We start from the raw sequence: 21,968 nt of genomic DNA, 5'->3' as shown, positions 1-21,968 counted from the left end.
GAGAAAGATAATGCAAAATCACTTAGGTTGAATTTCAAATGAGTAGATTTTTTGTGACAAATTTCAAAGTTATTTACATTTTTATTCCCACTGCATCATATGACAACCATCAGCCAAACACAAAATGCATATATGTAAATCGTGTGAATCTTGCACATGCTCAGTAGCAGCTGGTGCCTCAGAAAGTGTGTATATAAAAAACTGTGCATATTTAGATAATGGAAGTGAATTAGAAAGTTGTTTAAAATGGTGTGCTCTGATTCAGGAAGGTTTAATTTTGACTTTAGTGTCCCTTTAATAGAACCAAATAATTAAATAAATCAGTAATATTATAATCTTCAGATGCTCGCTATATCCATCCAGTGTTGATGCTGCATATCTTGAAGTAGGATGCTGATGGCGCCTACCTTTGTTTTGATCTGTTTGGGTGTGTCGGTAAGAAAGATGGAAGAGTTGGAGTCACTGGCGCTCATTTTTGTTTGCGCTCCTTGCAGAGCTGGGAAGAATGTTGAATGTAGTAAGGCTGGTTTTGGGAAGCCAATTCTGGGGGCCACATCTCTTGTCATTCTGAAATATGGATCCTAAATAAGGAGAAATCATTTTAAAGACACACTGAAACCCATGGTGGATGATAGACAGTCAGGTCATCTGGTCTGACCATCACTTTAAAAATATAAATAAATAAAAAACAGAATTTATGCTTACCTGATAAATTACTTTCTCCAACGGTGTGTCCGGTCCACGGCGTCATCCTTACTTGTGGGATATTCTCTTCCCCAACAGGAAATGGCAAAGAGCCCAGCAAAGCTGGTCATATGATCCCTCCTAGGCTCCGCCTACCCCAGTCATTCGACCGACGTACAGGAGGAAATATGCATAGGAGAAACCACATGATACCGTGGTGACTGTAGTTAGAGAAAATAATTCATCAGACCTGATTAAAAAACCAGGGCGGGCCGTGGACCGGACACACCGTTGGAGAAAGTAATTTATCAGGTAAGCATAAATTCTGTTTTCTCCAACATAGGTGTGTCCGGTCCACGGCGTCATCCTTACTTGTGGGAACCAATACCAAAGCTTTAGGACACGGATGAAGGGAGGGAGCAAATCAGGTCACCTAAATGGAAGGCACCACGGCTTGCAAAACCTTTCTCCCAAAAATAGCCTCTGAAGAAGCAAAAGTATCAAATTTGAAAAATTTGGCAAAAGTGTGCAGTGAAGACCAAGTCGCTGCCTTACATATCTGGTCAACAGAAGCCTCGTTCTTGAAGGCCCATGTGGAAGCCACAGCCCTAGTGGAGTGAGCTGTGATTCTTTCAGGAGGCTGCCGTCCGGCAGTCTCATAAGCCAAACGGATAATGCTTTTAAGCCAAAAGGAAAGAGAGGTAGAAGTTGCTTTTTGACCTCTCCTTTTACCAGAATAAACAACAAACAAAGAAGAAGTTTGTCTGAAATCTTTAGTGGCCTCTAAATAGAATTTTAGAGCACGGACTACGTCCAAATTGTGTAACAAACGTTCCTTCTTTGAAACTGGATTCGGGCACAAAGAAGGTACAACTATCTCCTGGTTAATATTCTTGTTGGAAACAACTTTCGGAAGAAAACCAGGCTTAGTACGCAAAACCACCTTATCTGCATGGAACACCAGATAGGGCGGAGAACACTGCAGAGCAGATAACTCTTCTAGCAGAAGAAATTGCAACCAAAAACAAAACTTTCCAAGATAATAACTTAATATCTACGGAATGTAAGGGTTCAAACGGAACCCCTTGAAGAACTGAAAGAACTAGATTGAGACTCCAGGGAGGAGTCAAAGGTCTGTAAACAGGCTTGATTCTAACCAGAGCCTGAACAAACGCCTGAACGTCTGGCACAGCTGCCAGCCTTTTGTGAAGTAAAACAGATAACGCAGAAATCTGTCCCTTCAGAGAACTTGCAGATAATCCCTTCTCCAAACCCTCTTGTAGAAAGGATAAAATCCTAGGAATTTTTATCTTGTTCCATGGGAATCCTTTAGATTCACACCAATAGATATATTTTTTCCATATCTTATGGTAAATTTTTCTAGTTACAGGCTTTCTAGCCTGAATAAGAGTATCTATTACAGAATCTGAAAACCCACGCTTTGATAAAATCAAGCGTTCAATCTCCAAGCAGTCAGTTGGAGAGAAACCAGATTCGGATGTTCGAATGGACCTTGAACAAGAAGGTCCTGTCTCAAGGGTAGCTTCCATGGTGGAGCCGATGACATATTCACCAGGTCTGCATACCAAGTCCTGCGTGGCCACGCAGGAGCTATCAAGATCACCGAAGCCCTCTCCTGGTTGATCCTGGCTACCAGCCTGGGAATGAGAGGAAACGGTGGGAAAACATAAGCTAGGTTGAAGGTCCAAGGTGCTACTAGTGCATCTACTAGAGTCGCCTTGGGATCCCTGGATCTGGACCCGTAACAAGGAACCTTGAAGTTCTGACGAGACGCCATCAGATCCATGTCTGGAATGCCCCATAATTGAGTTATTTGGGCAAAGATTTCCGGGTGGAGTTCCCACTCCCCCGGATGGAATGTCTGACGACTCAGAAAATCCGCTTCCCAATTTTCCACTCCTGGGATGTGGATTGCAGACAAGTGGCAGGAGTGATCCTCCGCCCATTGAATTATCTTGGTCACTTCCTCCATCGCCAGGGAACTCCTTGTTCCCCCCTGATGGTTGATATAAGCAACTGTCGTCATGTTGTCTGATTGAAACCTTATGAATTTGGCCTTTGCTAGATGAGGCCAAGCTTTGAGAGCATTGAATATCGCTCTCAGTTCCAGAATGTTTATCGGGAGAAGAGATTCTTCCTGAGACCATAGACCCTGAGCTTTCAGGGGTTCCCAGACCGCGCCCCAGCCCACCAGACTGGCGTCGGTCGTGACAATGACCCACTCTGGTCTGCGGAAGCTCATTCCCTGTGACAGATTGTCCAGGATTAGCCACCAACGGAGTGAATCTCTGGTCCTTTGATCTACTTGAATCGTCGGAGACAAGTCTGTATAATCCCCATTCCACTGTCTGAGCATGCACAGTTGTAATGGTCTTAGATGAATTCGTGCAAAAGGAACTATGTCCATTGCTGCAACCATCAATCCTATTACTTCCATGCACTGCGCTATGGAAGGACGAAGAACGGAATGAAGAACTTGACAAGAGCTTAGAAGTTTTGATTTTCTGACCTCTGTCAGAAAAATTCTCATTTCTAAGGAGTCTATTATTGTTCCCAAGAAGGGAACTCTTGTTGACGGGGAAAGAGAACTTTTTTCTATGTTTACTTTCCATCCGTGAGATCTGAGAAAGGCTAGGACGATGTCCGTATGAGCCTTTGCTTTTGACAGAGACGACGCTTGAATCAGGATGTCGTCCAAGTACGGTACTACTGCAATGCCCCTTGGTCTTAGAACCGCTAGAAGGGACCCTAGTACCTTTGTGAAAATTCTCGGAGCAGTGGCTAATCCGAATGGAAGTGCCACAAACTGGTAATGCTTGTCCAGAAAAGCGAACCTTAGGAACTGATGATGTTCCTTGTGGATAGGAATATGGAGGTACGCATCCTTTAAATCCACCGTGGTCATGAATTGACCTTCCTGGATGGTAGGAAGGATCGTTCGAATGGTTTCCATTTTGAACGATGGAACCCTGAGAAATTTGTTTAGGATCTTGAGATCTAGAATTGGTCTGAACGTTCCCTCTTTTTTGGGAACTATGAACAGGTTGGAGTAAAACCCCATCCCTTGTTCTCTTATTGGAACTGGATGAATTACTCCCATCCTTAACAGGTCTTCTACACAATGTAAGAATGCCTGTCTTTTTATTTGGTTTGAAGATAATTGAGACCTGTGGAACCTTCCCCTTGGGGGTAGTTCCTTGAATTCCAGGAGATAACCTTGAGAAACTATTTCTAGTGCCCAAGGATCCTGAACATCTCTTGCCCAGGCCTGAGCAAAGAGAGAAAGTCTGCCCCCCACCAGATCCGGTCCCGGATCGGGGGCCATCCCTTCATGCTGTTTTGGTAGCAGTGGCAGGCTTCTTGGCCTGCTTACCCTTGCATCGGTCTCCAGGCTGGTTTGGGTTGAGAAGTATTACCCTCTTGCTTAGAGGATGTAGAAGTAGAGGCTGGTCCGTTTCTGCGAAAGGGACGAAAATTAGGCTTATTTCTAGCCTTAAAAGACCTATCCTGAGGAAGGGCGTGGCCCTTTCCTCCGGTGATGTCTGAAATAATCTCTTTCAAATCAGGCCCAAACAGTGATTTGCCCTTGAAAGGGATGTTAAGCAATTTTGTCTTGGAAGACACATCCGCTGACCAAGACTTCAGCCAGAGCGCTCTGCGCGCCACGATAGCAAACCCTGAATTTTTCGCCGCTAATCTCGCTAATTGCAAAGCGGCATCTAGAATAAAAGAGTTAGCCAATTTAAGTGCATGAACTCTGTCCATAACCTCCTCATACGAAGATTCTTTATTGAGCGACTTTTCTAGTTCTTCGAACCAGAAACACGCTGCCGTAGTGACAGGAACAATGCATGAAATTGGTTGAAGAAGGTAACCTTGCTGAACAAACATTCTTTTAAGCAAACCCTCTAATTTTTTATCCATAGGATCTTTAAAAGCACAACTATCTTCTATGGGAATAGTAGTGCGTTTGTTTAGAGTAGAGACCGCCCCCTCGACCTTAGGGACTGTCTGCCATAAGTCCTTTCTGGGGTCGACTATAGGAAATAATTTCTTAAATATAGGGGGAGGCACAAAAGGTATGCCGGGCCTTTCCCATTCCTTGTTTACTATGTCCGCCACCCGCTTGGGTATAGGAAAAACATCGGGGGGCACCGGAACCTCTAGGAACTTGTCCATCTTACATAATTTCTCTGGAATGACCAAATTGTCACAATCATCCAGAGTAGATAATACCTCCTTAAGCAGTGCGCGGAGATGTTCTAATTTAAATTTAAATGTTACAACATCAGGTTCAGCTTGTTGAGAAATTTTTCCTGAATCTGAAATTTCTCCCTCAGACAAAACCTCCCTCCTGGCCACTTCAGATTGGTGTGAGGGTATGTCAGAAGCGTTATCATCAGCGTCCTCTTGCTCTTCAGTGTTTAAAACAGAGCAATCGCGCTTTCTTTGATAAGTAGGCATTTTAGATAAAATATTTGCAATAGAATTATCCATAACAGCCGTTAATTGTTGCATAGTAATAAGTATTGGCGCAATAGATGTACTAGGGGCCTCTTGTGTGGGCAAAACTGGTGTAGACACAGAAGGGGGTGATGCAGTACCATGCTTACTCCCCTCATCTGAAGAATCATCTTGGGCACTATTATTATCTGTGGCATCATTGTCCCTACTTTGTTTGGACACCATGTCACAATTATCACATATATTTAAATGGGGAGACACATTGGCTTTCATACATATAGAACATCGTTTATCTGATGGTTCAGACATGTTAAACAGGCTTAAACTTGTCAACAAAGCACAAAAACAGAATTTATGTTTACCTGATAAATTTCTTTCTCCAACGGTGTGTCCGGTCCACGGCGTCATCCTTACTTGTGGGATATTCTCTTCCCCAACAGGAAATGGCAAAGAGCCCAGCAAAGCTGGTCACATGATCCCTCCTAGGCTCCGCCTACCCCAGTCATTCGACCGACGTTAAGGAGGAATATTTGCATAGGAGAAACCATATGGTACCGTGGTGACTGTAGTTAAAGAAAATAAAATATCAGACCTGATTAAAAAAACCAGGGCGGGCCGTGGACCGGACACACCGTTGGAGAAAGAAATTTATCAGGTAAACATAAATTCTGTTTTCTCCAACATAGGTGTGTCCGGTCCACGGCGTCATCCTTACTTGTGGGAACCAATACCAAAGCTTTAGGACACGGATGAAGGGAGGGAGCAAATCAGGTCACCTAAATGGAAGGCACCACGGCTTGCAAAACCTTTCTCCCAAAAATAGCCTCAGAAGAAGCAAAAGTATCAAACTTGTAAAATTTGGTAAAAGTGTGCAGTGAAGACCAAGTCGCTGCCCTACATATCTGATCAACAGAAGCCTCGTTCTTGAAGGCCCATGTGGAAGCCACAGCCCTAGTGGAATGAGCTGTGATTCTTTCGGGAGGCTGCCGTCCGGCAGTCTCGTAAGCCAATCTGATGATGCTTTTAATCCAAAAAGAGAGAGAGGTAGAAGTTGCTTTTTGACCTCTCCTTTTACCTGAATAAACAACAAACAAGGAAGATGTTTGTCTAAAATCCTTTGTAGCATCTAAATAGAATTTTAGAGCGCGAACAACATCCAAATTGTGCAACAAACGTTCCTTCTTTGAAACTGGTTTTGGACACAGAGAAGGTACGATAATCTCCTGGTTAATGTTTTTGTTAGAAACAACTTTTGGAAGAAAACCAGGTTTAGTACGTAAAACCACCTTATCTGCATGGAACACCAGATAAGGAGGAGAACACTGCAGAGCAGATAATTCTGAGACTCTTCTAGCAGAAGAAATCGCAACTAAAAACAAAACTTTCCAAGATAATAACTTAATATCAACGGAATGTAAGGGTTCAAACGGAACCCCCTGAAGAACTGAAAGAACTAAATTGAGACTCCAAGGAGGAGTCAAAGGTTTGTAAACAGGCTTGATTCTAACCAGAGCCTGAACAAAGGCTTGAACATCTGGCACAGCTGCCAGCTTTTTGTGAAGTAATACCGACAAGGCAGAAATCTGTCCCTTCAGGGAACTTGCAGATAATCCTTTTTCCAATCCTTCTTGAAGGAAGGATAGAATCCTAGGAATCTTAACCTTGTCCCAAGGGAATCCTTTAGATTCACCCCAACAGATATATTTTTTCCAAATTTTGTGGTAAATCTTTCTAGTCACAGGCTTTCTGGCCTGAACAAGAGTATCGATCACAGAATCTGAGAATCCTCGCTTCGATAAAATCAAGCGTTCAATCTCCAAGCAGTCAGCTGGAGTGAAACCAGATTCGGATGTTCGAACGGACCCTGAACAAGAAGGTCTCGTCTCAAAGGTAGCTTCCAAGGTGGAGCCGATGACATATTCACCAGATCTGCATACCAAGTCCTGCGTGGCCACGCAGGAGCTATCAAGATCACCGACGCCCTCTCCTGCTTGATCCTGGCTATCAGCCTGGGGATGAGAGGAAATGGCGGGAACACATAAGCTAGTTTGAAGGTCCAAGGTGCTACTAGTGCATCCACTAGAGCCGCCTTGGGATCCCTGGATCTGGCCCCGTAGCAAGGAACTTTGAAGTTCTGACGAGAGGCCATCAGATCCATGTCTGGAATGCCCCACAGGTGAGTGACTCGGGCAAAGATTTCCAGATGGAGTTCCCACTCCCCCGGATGCAATGTCTGACGACTCAGAAAATCCGCTTCCCAATTTTCCACTCCTGGGATGTGGATAGCAGACAGGTGGCAGGAGTGAGACTCCGCCCAAAGAATAATTTTGGTTACTTCTTCCATCGCTAGGGAACTCCTTGTTCCCCCCTGATGGTTGATGTACGCAACAGTCGTCATGTTGTCTGATTGAAACCGTATGAACCTGGTCCTCGCAAGCTGGGGCCAGGCCTGGAGCGCATTGAATATCGCTCTCAGTTCCAGAATATTTATCGGTAGAAGAGATTCTTCCCGAGACCAAAGACCCTGAGCTTTCAGGGATCCCCAGACCGCGCCCCAGCCTATCAGACTGGCGTCGGTCGTGACAATGACCCACTCTGGTCTGTGGAACATCATCCCTTGAGACAGATTGTCCAGGGACAGCCACCAACGGAGTGAGTCTCTGGTCCTCTGATTTACTTGTATCTTCGGAGACAAGTCTGTATAGTCCCCATTCCACTGACTGAGCATGCACAGTTGTAATGGTCTTAGATGAATGCGCGCAAAAGGAACTATGTCCATCGCCGCCACCATCAACCCGATCACTTCCATGCACTGAGCTATGGAAGGAAGAGGAACGGAATGAAGTATCCGACAAGAGTCCAGAAGCTTTGTTTTTCTGGCCTCTGTTAGAAAGATCCTCATTTCTAAGGAGTCTATAATTGTTCCCAAGAAGGGAACCCTTGTTGACGGGGATAGAGAACTCTTTTCCACGTTCACTTTCCAGCCGTGAGATCTGAGAAAGGCCAGGACAATGTCCGTGTGAGCCTTTGCTTGAGGAAGGGACGACGCTTGAATCAGAATGTCGTCCAGGTAAGGTACTACTGCAATGCCCCTTGGTCTTAGCACCGCTAGAAGGGACCCTAGTACCTTTGTGAAAATCCTTGGAGCAGTGGCTAATCCGAAAGGAAGCGCCACGAACTGGTAATGTTTGTCCAGGAATGCAAACCTTAGGAACCGATGATGTTCCTTGTGGATAGGAATATGTAGATACGCATCCTTTAAATCCACCGTGGTCATAAATTGACCTTCCTGGATGGAAGGAAGGATAGTTCGAATGGTTTCCATCTTGAACGATGGGACCTTGAGAAATTTGTTTAAGATCTTGAGATCTAGGATTGGTCTGAACGTTCCCTCTTTTTTGGGAACTATGAACAGATTGGAGTAGAACCCCATCCCTTGTTCTCTTAATGGAACAGGATGAATCACTCCCATTTTTAACAGGTCTTCTACACAATGTAAGAACGCCTGTCTTTTTATGTGGTCTGAAGACAACTGCGACTTGTGGAACCTCCCCCTTGGGGGAAGTCCCTTGAATTCCAGAAGATAACCCTGGGAGACTATTTCTAGCGCCCAAGGATCCAGAACATCTCTTGCCCAAGCCTGAGCGAAGAGAGAGAGTCTGCCCCCCACCAGATCCGGTCCCGGATCGGGGGCCAATATTTCATGCTGTCTTGGTAGCAGTGGCAGGTTTCTTGGCCTGCTTTCCCTTGTTCCAGCCTTGCATTGGTCTCCAAGCTGGCTTGGCCTGAGAAGTATTACCCTCTTGCTTAGAGGACGTAGCACCTTGGGCTGGTCCGTTTTTACGAAAGGGACGAAAATTAGGTCTATTTTTTGCCTTGAAGGGCCGATCCTGAGGAAGGGCGTGGCCCTTACCCCCAGTGATATCAGATATAATCTCTTTCAAGTCAGGACCAAACAGCGTTTTCCCCTTGAAAGGAATGTTTAGTAGCTTGTTCTTGGAAGACGCATCAGCCGACCAAGATTTCAACCAAAGCGCTCTGCGCGCCACAATAGCAAACCCAGAGTTCTTAGCCGCTAACTTAGCCAATTGCAAAGAGGCGTCTAGAGTGAAAGAATTAGCCAATTTGAGAGCATTGATTCTGTCCATAATCTCCTCATAAGGAGGAGAGTCACTATCGAGCACCTTAAGCAGTTCATCAAACCAGAAATATGCGGCTGTAGTGACAGGGACAATGCATGAAATGGGTTGTAGAAGGTAACCCTGCTGAACAAACATCTTTTTAAGCAAACCTTCTAATTTTTTATCCATAGGATCTTTGAAAGCACAACTATCCTCTATGGGAATAGTGGTGCGTTTGTTTAAAGTAGAAACCGCTCCCTCGACCTTGGGGACTGACTGCCATAAGTCCTTTCTGGGGTCGACCATAGGAAACAATTTTTTAAATATGGGGGGAGGGACGAAAGGAATACCGGGCCTTTCCCATTCTTTATTAACAATGTCCGCCACCCGCTTGGGTATAGGAAAAGCTTCTGGGAGCCCCGGCACCTCTAGGAACTTGTCCATTTTACATAGTTTCTCTGGGATGACTAAATTTTCACAATCATCCAGAGTGGATAATACCTCCTTAAGCAAAATGCGGAGATGTTCCAATTTAAATTTAAATGTAATCACATCAGATTCAGCCTGCTGAGAAATGTTCCCTAAATCAGTAATTTCTCCCTCAGACAAAACCTCCCTGGCCCCCTCAAATTGGGTTAGGGGCCCTTCAGAGATATTAATATCAGCGTCGTCATGCTCTTCAGTAACTAAAACAGAGCATCCACGCTTACGCTGACAAGGGTTCATTTTGGCTAAAATGTTTTTGACAGAATTATCCATTACAGCCGTTAATTGTTGCATAGTAAGGAGTATTGGCGCGCTAGATGTACTAGGGGCCTCCTGAGTGGGCAAGACTCGTGTAGACGAAGGAGGGAATGATGCAGTACCATGCTTACTCCCCTCACTTGAGGAATCATCTTGGGCATCATTGTCATTATCACATAAATCACATTTATTTAAATGAATAGGAATTCTGGCTTCCCCACATTCAGAACACAGTCTATCTGGTAGTTCAGACATGTTAAACAGGCATAAACTTGATCAGAAAGTACAAAAAACGTTTTAAAATAAAACCGTTACTGTCACTTTAAATTTTAAACTGAACACACTTTATTACTGCAATTGCGAAAAAACATGAAGGAATTGTTCAAAATTCACCAAATTTTCACCACAGCGTCTTAAAGCCTTGAAAATATTGCACACCAATTTTGGAAGCTTTAACCCTTAAAATAACGGAACCGGAGCCGTTTTAAGCTTTAAACCCCTTTACAGTCCCTGGTATCTGCTTTGCTGAGACCCAACCAAACCCAAAGGGGAATACGATACCAAATGACGCCTTCAGAAGTCTTTTATGAGTATCAGAGCTCCTCTCACATGCGACTGCATGCCATGCCTCTCAAAAACAAGTGCGCAACACCGGCGCGAAAATGAGACTCTGCCTATGCTTTGGGAAAGCCCCTAAAGAATAAGGTGTCTAAAACAGTGCCTGCCGATATTATTAAATCAAAATACCCAGAATAAATGATTCCTCAAGGCTAAATAAGTGTTAATATCAATCGATTTAGCCCAAAAAAAGTCTACAGTTTAAATAAGCCCTTGTGAAGCCCTTATTTACAATCGTAATAAACATGGCTTACCGGATCCCATAGGGAAAATGACAGCTTCCAGCATTACATCGTCTTGTTAGAATGTGTCATACCTCAAGCAGCAAGAGACTGCAAACTGTTCCCCCAACTGAAGTTAATTGCTCTCAACAGTCCTGTGTGGAACAGCCATGGATTTTAGTTACGGTTGCTAAAATCATTTTCCTCATACAAACAGAATTCTTCATCTCTTTTCTGTTTCTGAGTAAATAGTACGTACCAGCACTATTTGAAAATAACAAACTCTTGATTGAATAATGAAAAACTACAGTTAAACACTAAAAAACTCTAAGCCATCTCCGTGGAGATGTTGCCTGTACAACGGCAAAGAGAATGACTGGGGTAGGCGGAGCCTAGGAGGGATCATGTGACCAGCTTTGCTGGGCTCTTTGCCATTTCCTGTTGGGGAAGAGAATATCCCACAAGTAAGGATGACGCCGTGGACCGGACACACCTATGTTGGAGAAAAACGTTTTAAAATAAAACCGTTACTGTCACTTTAAATTTTAAACAGAACACACTTTATTACTGAATATACGAAAAAGTATGAAGCAATTGTTCAAAATTCACCAAAATTTCACCACAGTGTCTTAAAGCCTTAAAAGTATTGCACACCAAATTTGAAAGCTTTAACCCTTAAAATAACGGAACCTGAGCCGTTTTTACATTTAACCCCTATACAGTCCCAGGTATCTGCTTTGCTGAGACCCAACCAAGCCCAGAGGGGAATACGATACCAAATGACCCCTTCTATAAGCTTTTTCAGTGGATCCTAGCTCCTCACACATGCATCTGCATGCCTTGCCTTCCAAAAACAACTGCGTATTAGTGGCGCGAAAATGAGGCTCTGCCTATGACTAGAGAAGGCCCCCATCTGAAAAAGGTGTTCATACAGTGCCTGCCGTTTTTTAACAACAATCCCCAAGATTATAATAACTATAAAGCGCTATAATCTGTCAAATATGCTTAGCAAGTAATCGTTTTAGCCCAGAAAAATGTCTACCAGTTTTTTTAAGCCCTTATAAAGCCTTTATTCTTTTACTTAATCTAAGAAAATGGCTTACCGGTCCCCATAGGGAAAATGACAGCCTTCCAGCATTACCAAGTCGTGTTAGAAATGTGGCCATCATACCTCAGGCAGAAAAGTCTGCCAACTGCTTCCCCCAACTGAAGTTACTTCATCTCAACAGTCCTGTGTGGAAACAGCAATCGATTTTAGTAACGTTTGCTAAAATCATCTTCCTCTCACAAACAGAAATCTTCTTCTCTTTTCTGTTTCAGAGTAAATAGTACATACCAGCACTATTTTAAAATAACAAACACTTGATTGAAGAATAAAAACTACATTTAAACACCAAAAAACTCTTAGCCATCTCCGTGGAGATGTTGCCTGTGCAACGGCAAAGAGAATGACTGGGGTAGGCGGAGCCTAGGAGGGATCATATGACCAGCTTTGCTGGGCTCTTTGCCATTTCCTGTTGGGGAAGAGAATATCCCACAAGTAAGGATGACGCCGTGGACCGGACACACCTATGTTGGAGAAAACAGTCTTTTTTAAACATCGGGACAGACGTCTGCATATGCCCAATTCTTTAGCAGAAGTGAAAAAATTGTTTGGTAGAGCTACCCCTAGGTATGGTTGTAGCGGGTTTGTTAACATGATGACAATTAGTGCAATGACAATAATAAAGAAGTACAGAAAATTTAAAAACAGAATTTATGTTTACCTGATAAATTACTTTCTCCAACGGTGTGTCCGGTCCACGGCGTCATCCTTACTTGTGGGATATTCTCTTCCCCAACAGGAAATGGCAAAGAGCCCAGCAAAGCTGGTCACATGATCCCTCCTAGGCTCCGCCTACCCCAGTCATTCGACCGACGTAAAGGAGGAATATTTGCATAGGAGAAACCATATGATACCGTGGTGACTGTAGTTAAAGAAAATAAATTATCAGACCTGATTAAAAAACCAGGGCGGGCCGTGGACCGGACACACCGTTGGAGAAAGTAATTTATCAGGTAAACATAAATTCTGTTTTCTCCAACATAGGTGTGTCCGGTCCACGGCGTCATCCTTACTTGTGGGAACCAATACCAAAGCTTTAGGACACGGATGAAGGGAGGGAGCAAATCAGGTCACCTAAATGGAAGGCACCACGGTTTGCAAAACCTTTCTCCCAAAAATAGCCTCAGAAGAAGCAAAAGTATCAAACTTGTAAAATTTGGTAAAAGTGTGCAGTGAAGACCAAGTCGCTGCCCTACATATCTGATCAACAGAAGCCTCGTTCTTGAAGGCCCATGTGGAAGCCACAGCCCTAGAGGAATGAGCTGTGATTCTTTCAGGAGGCTGCCGTCCGGCAGTCTCATAAGCCAATCTGATGATGCTTTTAATCCAAAAAGAGAGAGAGGTAGAAGTTGCTTTTTGACCTCTCCTTTTACCAGAATAAACAACAAACAAGGAAGATGTTTGTCTAAAATCCTTTGTAGCATCTAAATAGAATTTTAGAGCGCGAACAACATCCAAATTGTGCAACAAACGTTCCTTCTTTGAAACTGGATTCGGACACAAAGAAGGCACGACTATCTCCTGGTTAATGTTTTTGTTAGAAACAACTTTCGGAAGAAAACCAGGTTTAGTACGTAAAACCACCTTAAACACTAAAAAACTCTAAGCCATCTCCGTGGAGATGTTGCCTGTACAACGGCAAAGAGAATGACTGGGGTAGGCGGAGCCTAGGAGGGATCATGTGACCAGCTTTGCTGGGCTCTTTGCCATTTCCTGTTGGGGAAGAGAATATCCCACAAGTAAGGATGACGCCGTGGACCGGACACACCTATGTTGGAGAAAAAGAGAGAACGAGCTGCAATAAATATTTCACTTGGAAAATATTATTATTACGGATTGGTGCAGACTCTTTAAAAATACTATACTATCATCATTTATACTATCATTAAAATAAAGCCCAGCTTAAAAAAGTCTTCTCCGCACATAAAAAGGAAGGGGAATTCAACACATTTTTTAAACTGTACAAAAATTTTTTTTTATTAAATTATCATCACATATACTTAGTGATAATTTACAACAAACAATGCAGATAATTGAAACCTAATTTGTGGAAAAAGGAAAGGAGAAGCACTAAAGGGTGTTAAGATCCTGCTAAACTCGATTATTCCCCTCAAAGAAAAACAAGAAATTAAAAATGTAAAAAGAAAGAATTAGCGCTACAAGCACGGATCAAATATAATTTATAACACAGTAATTAAGTGTATAGCAGTATAATATTTAACTCTAATAAAGTTAGCAATGCAGTGAGCGAGCTATAGATGCTAAGCTAAAGTATTAAAGGCAGAACAAAACTGAAAAATAAAAAATAAAGAGAAGTAAGCTGCCAAATTAAATCCAAATATTTAATAATCAATCTATATGCAAAATGAATGGAATATAGTAAACAGATAATACACAAATAAAAATGGATTTGCGCAAATTAATTGTAAGAAGCCTCAGTAGGCAGCAGTTAAAACTTAAAGGGACATTAAACCCAAAAGTTTTCTGTCATGATTTGGGTAGAGGATTCACTTCTAAACAACATTCCAATTTACTTCTATTATCTAATTTGCTTCATTCTTTAGGCATCCTTTGCTGAATAAATAGCAATGCACACTGTTGATCCAATCTCACAAGGCATCTATGTGCAGCCACCAATCAGCAGCTACTGAGCCTATCTAGATATGATTTTCTGCAAAGGATATCAAGAGAATAAAGCAAATTAGATAACAGAAGTATATTAGAAAGTTGTCTAAAATTGCATGTTCTTTCTAAATCATAAAATAAAAAAAGGAAATTTATGCTTACCTGATAAATTGATTTCTTCTACGATACGACGAGTCCACGGATTTCATCCTTACTTGTGGGATATTATCCTCCTGCTAACCGGAAGTGGCAAAGAGCACCACAGCAGAGCTGCATATATAGCTCCTCTCTTCCCCTCCAGTCATTCGACCGAAGGTTATATGAAGAGAAAGGAAAAACTAAAAGGTGCAGAGGTGACTGAAGTTGTAAAATAAAAATGAATATGTCTGAAATTGACAGGGAGGGCCATGGACTCGTATCGTAGAAGAAATCAATTTATCAGGTAAGCATAAATTTCCTTTTCTTCTACAAGATACGACGAGTCCACGGATTTTATCCTTGTGGGATACAATACCAAAGCAACAGGACACGGATGAAAGGGAGGGACAAGACAGAGATCTAAACGGAAGGCACCACTGCTTGAAAAACTTTCCTCCCAAAAACAGCCTCAGAAGAATCAAAAGTATAAAATTTGTAAAAATTGGAAAAAGTGTGAAAGGACGACCAAGTCGCAGCCTTACAAATCTGTTCAACAGAAGCATCGTTTTTAAAAGCCCATGTGGAAGCCACAGCCCTAGTAGAATGAGCCGTAATTCTTTCAGGAGGCTGCTGTCCAGCAGTCTCATATGCCATGCGGATGATACTCCTCAGCCAAAAAGAGAGGTAGCCGTAGCTTTCTGACCCCTACGCTTTCCAGAATAAACAATGAATAATGAAGATGATTGACGGAAATCCTTAGTTGCCTGTAAGTAAAACTTTAAGGCACGGACCACGTCCAGGTTATGTAACAGACGCTCCTTCTTAGAATAAGGATTAGGACACAAGGAAGGAACAACAATTTCCTGATTAATATTCTTTTTGGAAACAACCTTGGGAAGAAACGCAGGTTTAGTACGTAAAACCACCTTATCAGAATGAAATATGAGATAAGGCGAATCACACTGTAACGCTGAAAGCTCAGAAACTCTTCGAGCAGAAGAAATAGCAACCAAAAACAAAACTTTCCAATATAATAATTTAATATCTATGGAATGCAAAGGTTCAAACAGAACCCCTTGAAGAACTCGAAGAACTACATTCAAACTCCAGGGAGGAGTAATTGGTCTAAATACAGGCTTAATTCTGGTTAGAGCCCGACAAAAAGACTGAACATCTGCCAAACGTTTGTGAAACAAAATTGACAACGCAGAAATTTGACCCTTTAAGGAACTAGCTGATAAGCCTTTCTCCAATCCTTCTTGGAGAAAAGACAGAATCCTAACTTTACTCCATGAGTAGCCCTTGGATTCACACCAATAAAGATATTTACGCCATATCTTATGATAGATTTTTCTAGTGACAGGCTTTCTAGCCTGTATCAAAGTACTGATAACCGAATCAGAGAATCCTCGCTTCGATAAAATCAAGCATTCAATATCCATGCAGTCAGCTGCAGAGAAATTAGATTTGGATGTTGGAAAGGACCTTGAATGAGAAGGTCCTGTCTCAAAGGAAGTTTCCACGGTGGTAGAGAGGACATGTCCACTAGATCCGCATACCAAGTCCTGCGTGGCCACGCAGGCGCTATCAGGATCACTGAAGCTCTCTCCTGTTTGATTCGAGCAATTACGCGTGGAAGGAGAGGAAACAGTGGAAACACATAAGCTAGGCTGAACGACCAAGGCACTGCCAAGGCATCTATCAGTTCGGCCTGAGGATGCCTCGAACTGGATCCGTATCTTGGAAGCTTGGCATTCTGTCGAGATGCCATCAGATCCAATTCCGGTTTGCCCCATCATAGAATCAATGAGGCAAATACCTCCGGGTGGAGTTCCCACTCCCCCGGATGAAAAGTCTGTCGACTTAGAAAATCCGCTTCCCAGTTCTCTACTCCTGGGATGTAGATTGCCGACAGATGACAAGAGTGGGCCTCCGCCCAACGGATTATCTTGGATACCTCTCTCATCGCTAAGGAACTCCTTGTTCCCCCCTGATGATTGATATAGGCCACAGTCGTGATGTTGTCCGACTGGAATCTGATGCATTTGGCCGAAGCCAACTGAGGCTATGCCTGAAGCGCATTGAACATTGCTCTCAGTTCCAGAATATTGATTGGAAGTAGAGACTCCACCTGAGTCTAAACACCCTGAGCCTTCAGGGAATTCCAGACTGCACCCCAGCCCAGTAGGCTGGCGTCAGTTGTCACTATTACCCACAAGGGTCTGCGGAAACAAGTCCCCTGGGACAGATGATCCAGCAACAACCACCAAAGAAGAGAGTCTCTGGTTTCTTGATCTAGATTTATCTGAGGAGATAAATCCGCATAATCCCTATTCAACTGTCCGAGCATGCACAGCTGCAGCGGTCTGAGATGAAAGCGAGCAAACTGAATGATGTCCATTGCCGCTACCATTAATCCAATTACCTCCATACACTGAGCCACTGATGGCCGAGGAATGGACTGAAGTGCTCGGCAAGTATTTAGAATCTTTGATTTTCTGACCTCCGTCAGAAATATTTTCATGGCTACCGAGTCTATCAGAGTTCCCAAGAAAGGAACCCTTGTCTGTGGAACCAGTGAACTTTTCTCTATGTTCACCTTCCAACCGTGAGTTCTCAGAAAAGACAACACTGTTTCCGTGTGAGATTTTGTCAGATGATATGTTGACGCCTGGATCAGAATATAGTCCAGATAAGGCGCCACTGCTATGCCTTGCGGTCTGAGAACCGCCAAAAGAGACCCTAGAACCTTTGTGAAGATTCTGGGTGCTGTGGCCAACCCGAAGGGAAGAGCCACAAACTGATAGTTTGTCCAGGAAGGCAAACCTTAGAAACTGATGATGAGCCTTGTGGATAGGAATATGAAGGTAAGCATCCTTCAAGTCCACGGTAGTCATATATTGACCCTCCTGGATCATTGGTAATTGTTCGTATAGTCTCCATCTTGAATGAAGGGACTCTGGGAAACTTGTTTAGACACTTGAGGTCTAAGATTCATGCTGTCTTAGTAGCAGCAGCTGGCTTTTTGGATTGTTTACCTTTATTCCAGTTCTGGTTGGGTCTCCAGACTGACTTAGATTGGGTAAAATTCCCTTCCTGCTTTGTGGAAGAAGAGGAAGCGGGGGGTCCTCCTTTAAAGTTCCGAAAGGAACGAAAATTATTTTGTTTACCCCTCATCTTAACAGACTAATCCTGAGGTAGGGCCCAAAATGGGTCTTACCTTTAAAAGGAATAGCTAAAAGATTAGTTTTTGATGAGACATCAGCAGACCAAGATTTGAGCCACAACGCTCTGTGCTAGGATAGCAAATCCTGCATTTTTCGTCGCTAATTTAGCAATTTGAAAAGCGGCATCAGTAATAAAAGAATTAGCTGGCTTGAGAGCCTTAATTCTATCCAAAATGTCATCTAATGGGGTCTCAACCTTAAAGGGACAGTCTAGTATAAATTAAACTTTCATTATTCAGATAGGACTTTTAATTTTAATCTACTTTCCAATTTACTTTTATCATCAAATTTGCTTTTTTTCTCTTGGTATTCTTAGTTTAAACTAAACATAGGTAGACTCATATGCTAATTTCTAAGCCTTTAAGGGCTGCCTCTTATCACAGGCTTTTTAAATCTCTTTTCAACACAAAGAGACAGAAAGTACACATGGGCCATATAGATAACACTGTGTTCAGGCACAGGGGGTTATTTAAAGGGACAGTTAACACCAGAATTTTTGTTGTTTTAAAAGATCTTTATTACCCATTCCCCAGTTTTGCATAACCAACACAGTTATATTAATATACTTTTTACCTCTGTGATTACATTGTATCTAAACATCTTCTGACAGCCCCCTGATCACATGACATTTTATTTATTATCTATTGACTTTTATTTTAGCCAATTAGTGCAGTGTCTGCCACAATTCACGGGCGTGCTCACAATGTTATCTATAGGGTTTACCTGAACTAGCTCTCCCCTGCTGTGAAAAGCAAATACAAAAGCATGTGATTAGCCTTCAAGGTCATAGCAATTATCATATGAGCCTTCCTAGGTCTAGCTTTCAACTAAGAATACCAAAAGAACAAAGCAAAATTGGTGATAAAAGTAAATTGGAAAGTTGTTTAAAATTGCATGCCCTATTTGAAACATGAAAGGTTTTTTTGGACTTGACTGTCCCTTTAAGATCCAGCACAAAACAATGCTAAATTTAAGGCAATAGATAATAAGCAGTCACAGTCATGTGATCAGGGGGCTGGAAGAAGGTTCCTAGATACAAGGTAATCACAGAGGTAAAAAGTATATTAATATAACTGTGTTGGTTATGCAAAACTGGGGAATGGGTAATAAAGGGATTATCTATCTTTTAAAACAATAACAATTCTATGGTAGACTGTCCCTTTAAGAGACTCTTCTAGAGCCTCAAACCAAAAAGCTGCTGCAGTAGTTACTGGAACAATGTAGGTTGTAAAAGAAAACCCTGATTAATAAATAATTTATTTAGTAGACCCTCTAATTTTTTGTCCATAGGGTCTTTGAAAGCACAACTGTCCTCAATGGGTATAGTTGTCTGCTTAGCCAGGGTAGATATTGCTCCCTCTACCTTACGGACCATTTGCCACAAGTCCCGAATGGTGTCTGATATGGGAAACATTTTCTTAAAATTAGGAGGGGGAGAAAACAGTATACCTGGTCTATCCAATTCCTTTTTTTATAATTTCCGAAATTCTTTTAGGAACCGGAAAAACATCATTTTAAGTGGGTACTTCTAGATATTTATCCATCTTACACAACTTCTCTGGTGGTATTACAATAGGGTCACAATCATCCAGAGTCGCTAAAACCTCCCGAAGTAACAGGCGGAGGTGTTCAAGCTTAAATTTAAAGGACATATTGTCCGAATCTGTCTGAGGTAATACATGCCCTGAGTCTGAAATTTCTCCCTCAGACAGCAATTCCCTGACCCCAAACTCAGAACACTGTGAGGGTACATCGGAAATAACTAATAAAGCATCAGAGGATTCAGTATTTACATTAATACCTGACCTACTGCGTTTACCCTGCAACACTGGTAATTTAGATAATACCTCTGTAAGGGTAGTTGACATAACTGCAGCCATCTCCTGCAGAGTAAAAGAATTAGACGCACTAGAGGTACTTGGCGTCGCTTGTGTGGGCGTTAAAGGTTGTGACACTTGGGGAGAATTGGATTGCATATCCTGATTCTCTTCAGACTGAGAATCTTCCTTAGACACACTTTCTTGACCTAAAATATGGTCTTTCAGTACAAGAGGTAGGGTTCCACAATAGCTTCTAAACACATAGAACAATGAGATTCCTCAATGTCAGACATGTTGAACAGACTAGTAATAACCACAGAAGTCGTTTAAACACTTGATTTATTGCTTAAAATAAACTTTTTGAAAAACGTGTACTGCGCCTTTAAGTAATAAAAAGTGAACAATTTTTCCAAAACTGCCTAAATAACGTTACATTTACTCAAAATTTAACTAAAACTCGTTGGTTTATCCAAAAATTACTGCACCCCAGTAGTAAGGGGAGAATAAGGCAAAAACGTCAGTTCACATCAAAAATACCCCCTGGACCTCGCCTACCTGCCCCCAGGGTACTTTGAAATGAGTTGCCAACCCTCCAGACCAGAGATACACTGTCCAGGAGCAACCAGAGTTACTGCTTGCTGCAGCCTAGTCAGAAGAAAGTGCGCATCTGAGTGCGCGAAAATAAGCCCCGCCCCTTAAGGCTGATGCTGGAGTAGGCCCAAACACAACCGCATGGAGAAGCGGTTTTACACCAAGCTAAGTGGAAACACATATACACCCCGAAACACATCCCAGTAAGTAATACTGGTCATAAAAATTAAAAACTCTTATTAACGTTTTTCTTTTGTGTCTCTCCCATAGTGTCATGCCCTTATAATGTCAACTAGTAAAAGGAAATAAAAACAGGGAACTCCAGTAACACCCCTCTGTATAACAAGTCTACTGCTTACCCCATTTTCTTACAGGGAAATAAATGCCAGCCAATTCTGATATATCAAGTCTCTTCAGAAATAAAAGGCTGCATATACCTTAATGCTGCTTGTAGCATGAAACCGGTCTCCACACTGAAGATGTCTCATGTGTTACCTTCAGAAGTCTTGCAGGGACCAGCGTGGATCTTAGTTACAACTGCTAAGATCATCAACCTCAGGGCAGAAATCTTCTTCCATAACCCCCGGAGGAAAATAGTACACACCGGTACCATTTAAAATAAAAAAACACCACACTTTACCTCTTCCTAGTATAACACAGGCAAAGAGAATGACTGGAGGTGGAGGGGAAGGGAGGAGCTATATATGCAGCTCTGCTGTGGTGCTCTTTGCCACTTAATGTTAGCAGGAGGATAATATCCCACAAGTAAGGATGAAATCCGTGGACTCGTCGTATCTTGTAGAAGAAATATGGGTTTCATGTCCCTTTAACTGTAAAATGGAGGACTCAGTCTCTCATGTTAAAACGGATAAATGAAAACAAAATGTATGCTTACCTGATAAATTTCTTTCTTTCCGGATATGGTGAGTCCACGGGATCAATTACTGTTGGGAATATCACTCCTGGCCAGCAGGAGGAGGTAAAGAGCACCACAGCAAAGCTGTTAAGTATCACTCCCCTTCCTACAATCCCCAGTCAATAGACTGAAGGAAAATGGAGAAAAGGAATAACACAAGGTGTAGAGGTGCCTGAGATTTAGACAAAAAAAACGGTATTAGAAAAAAAGGGTGGGGCCGTGGACTCACCATATCCGGAAAGAAAGAAATTTATCAGGTAAGCATAAATTTTGTTTTCTTTCCTAAGATATGGTGAGTCCACGGGATTATCAATTACTGTTGGTAATCAATACTCAAGCCAGAGGACACAGATGATTAGGGAGGGACAAGACAGGGAGCCTAAACAGAAGGCACCACCGCTTAAAGAACCTTTCTCCCAAAAGAGGCTTCAGCCGATGCAAAAGTATCAAATTTATAAAATTTGGAAAAAGTATGCAAAGAGGACCAAGTTGCAGCCTTGCAAATCTGTTACACAGAAGCCTCATTTTTGAAAGCCCAAGAAGAAGAAACAGCCCTAGTGGAATGAGCTATGATTCTCTTAGGAGGCTGCTGTCCAGCAGTCTCTTATGACAAACGAATAATACTTCTCAACCAGAGAGAAAGCAGTAGCTTTCTGACCTTTGCGTTTCCCAG

General features: G+C 42.5%; 1 protein-coding gene across 2 annotated transcripts in view; it reads right to left on the bottom strand.

Annotated features, from left to right (window-relative positions):
* The window catches only part of WARS1 (tryptophanyl-tRNA synthetase 1), a gene marked incomplete in the record, with an annotated part of 157,837 nt that overhangs the window by 23,823 nt on the left and 112,046 nt on the right, over positions 1–21,968 (bottom strand). For both annotated transcript variants that reach the window (XM_053697450.1, XM_053697451.1), the window contains 1 exon segment: positions 408–581. In XM_053697450.1, the coding sequence (XP_053553425.1) occupies positions 408–581 (174 nt within the window).

Source organism: Bombina bombina, chromosome 1 (genome assembly GCF_027579735.1).
Source record: "Bombina bombina isolate aBomBom1 chromosome 1, aBomBom1.pri, whole genome shotgun sequence".
Lineage (NCBI taxonomy): Eukaryota > Metazoa > Chordata > Amphibia > Anura > Bombinatoridae > Bombina > Bombina bombina.
Note: the sequence above shows the minus strand (reverse complement) of the source record. Positions and strands in the feature narration are given on the sequence as shown.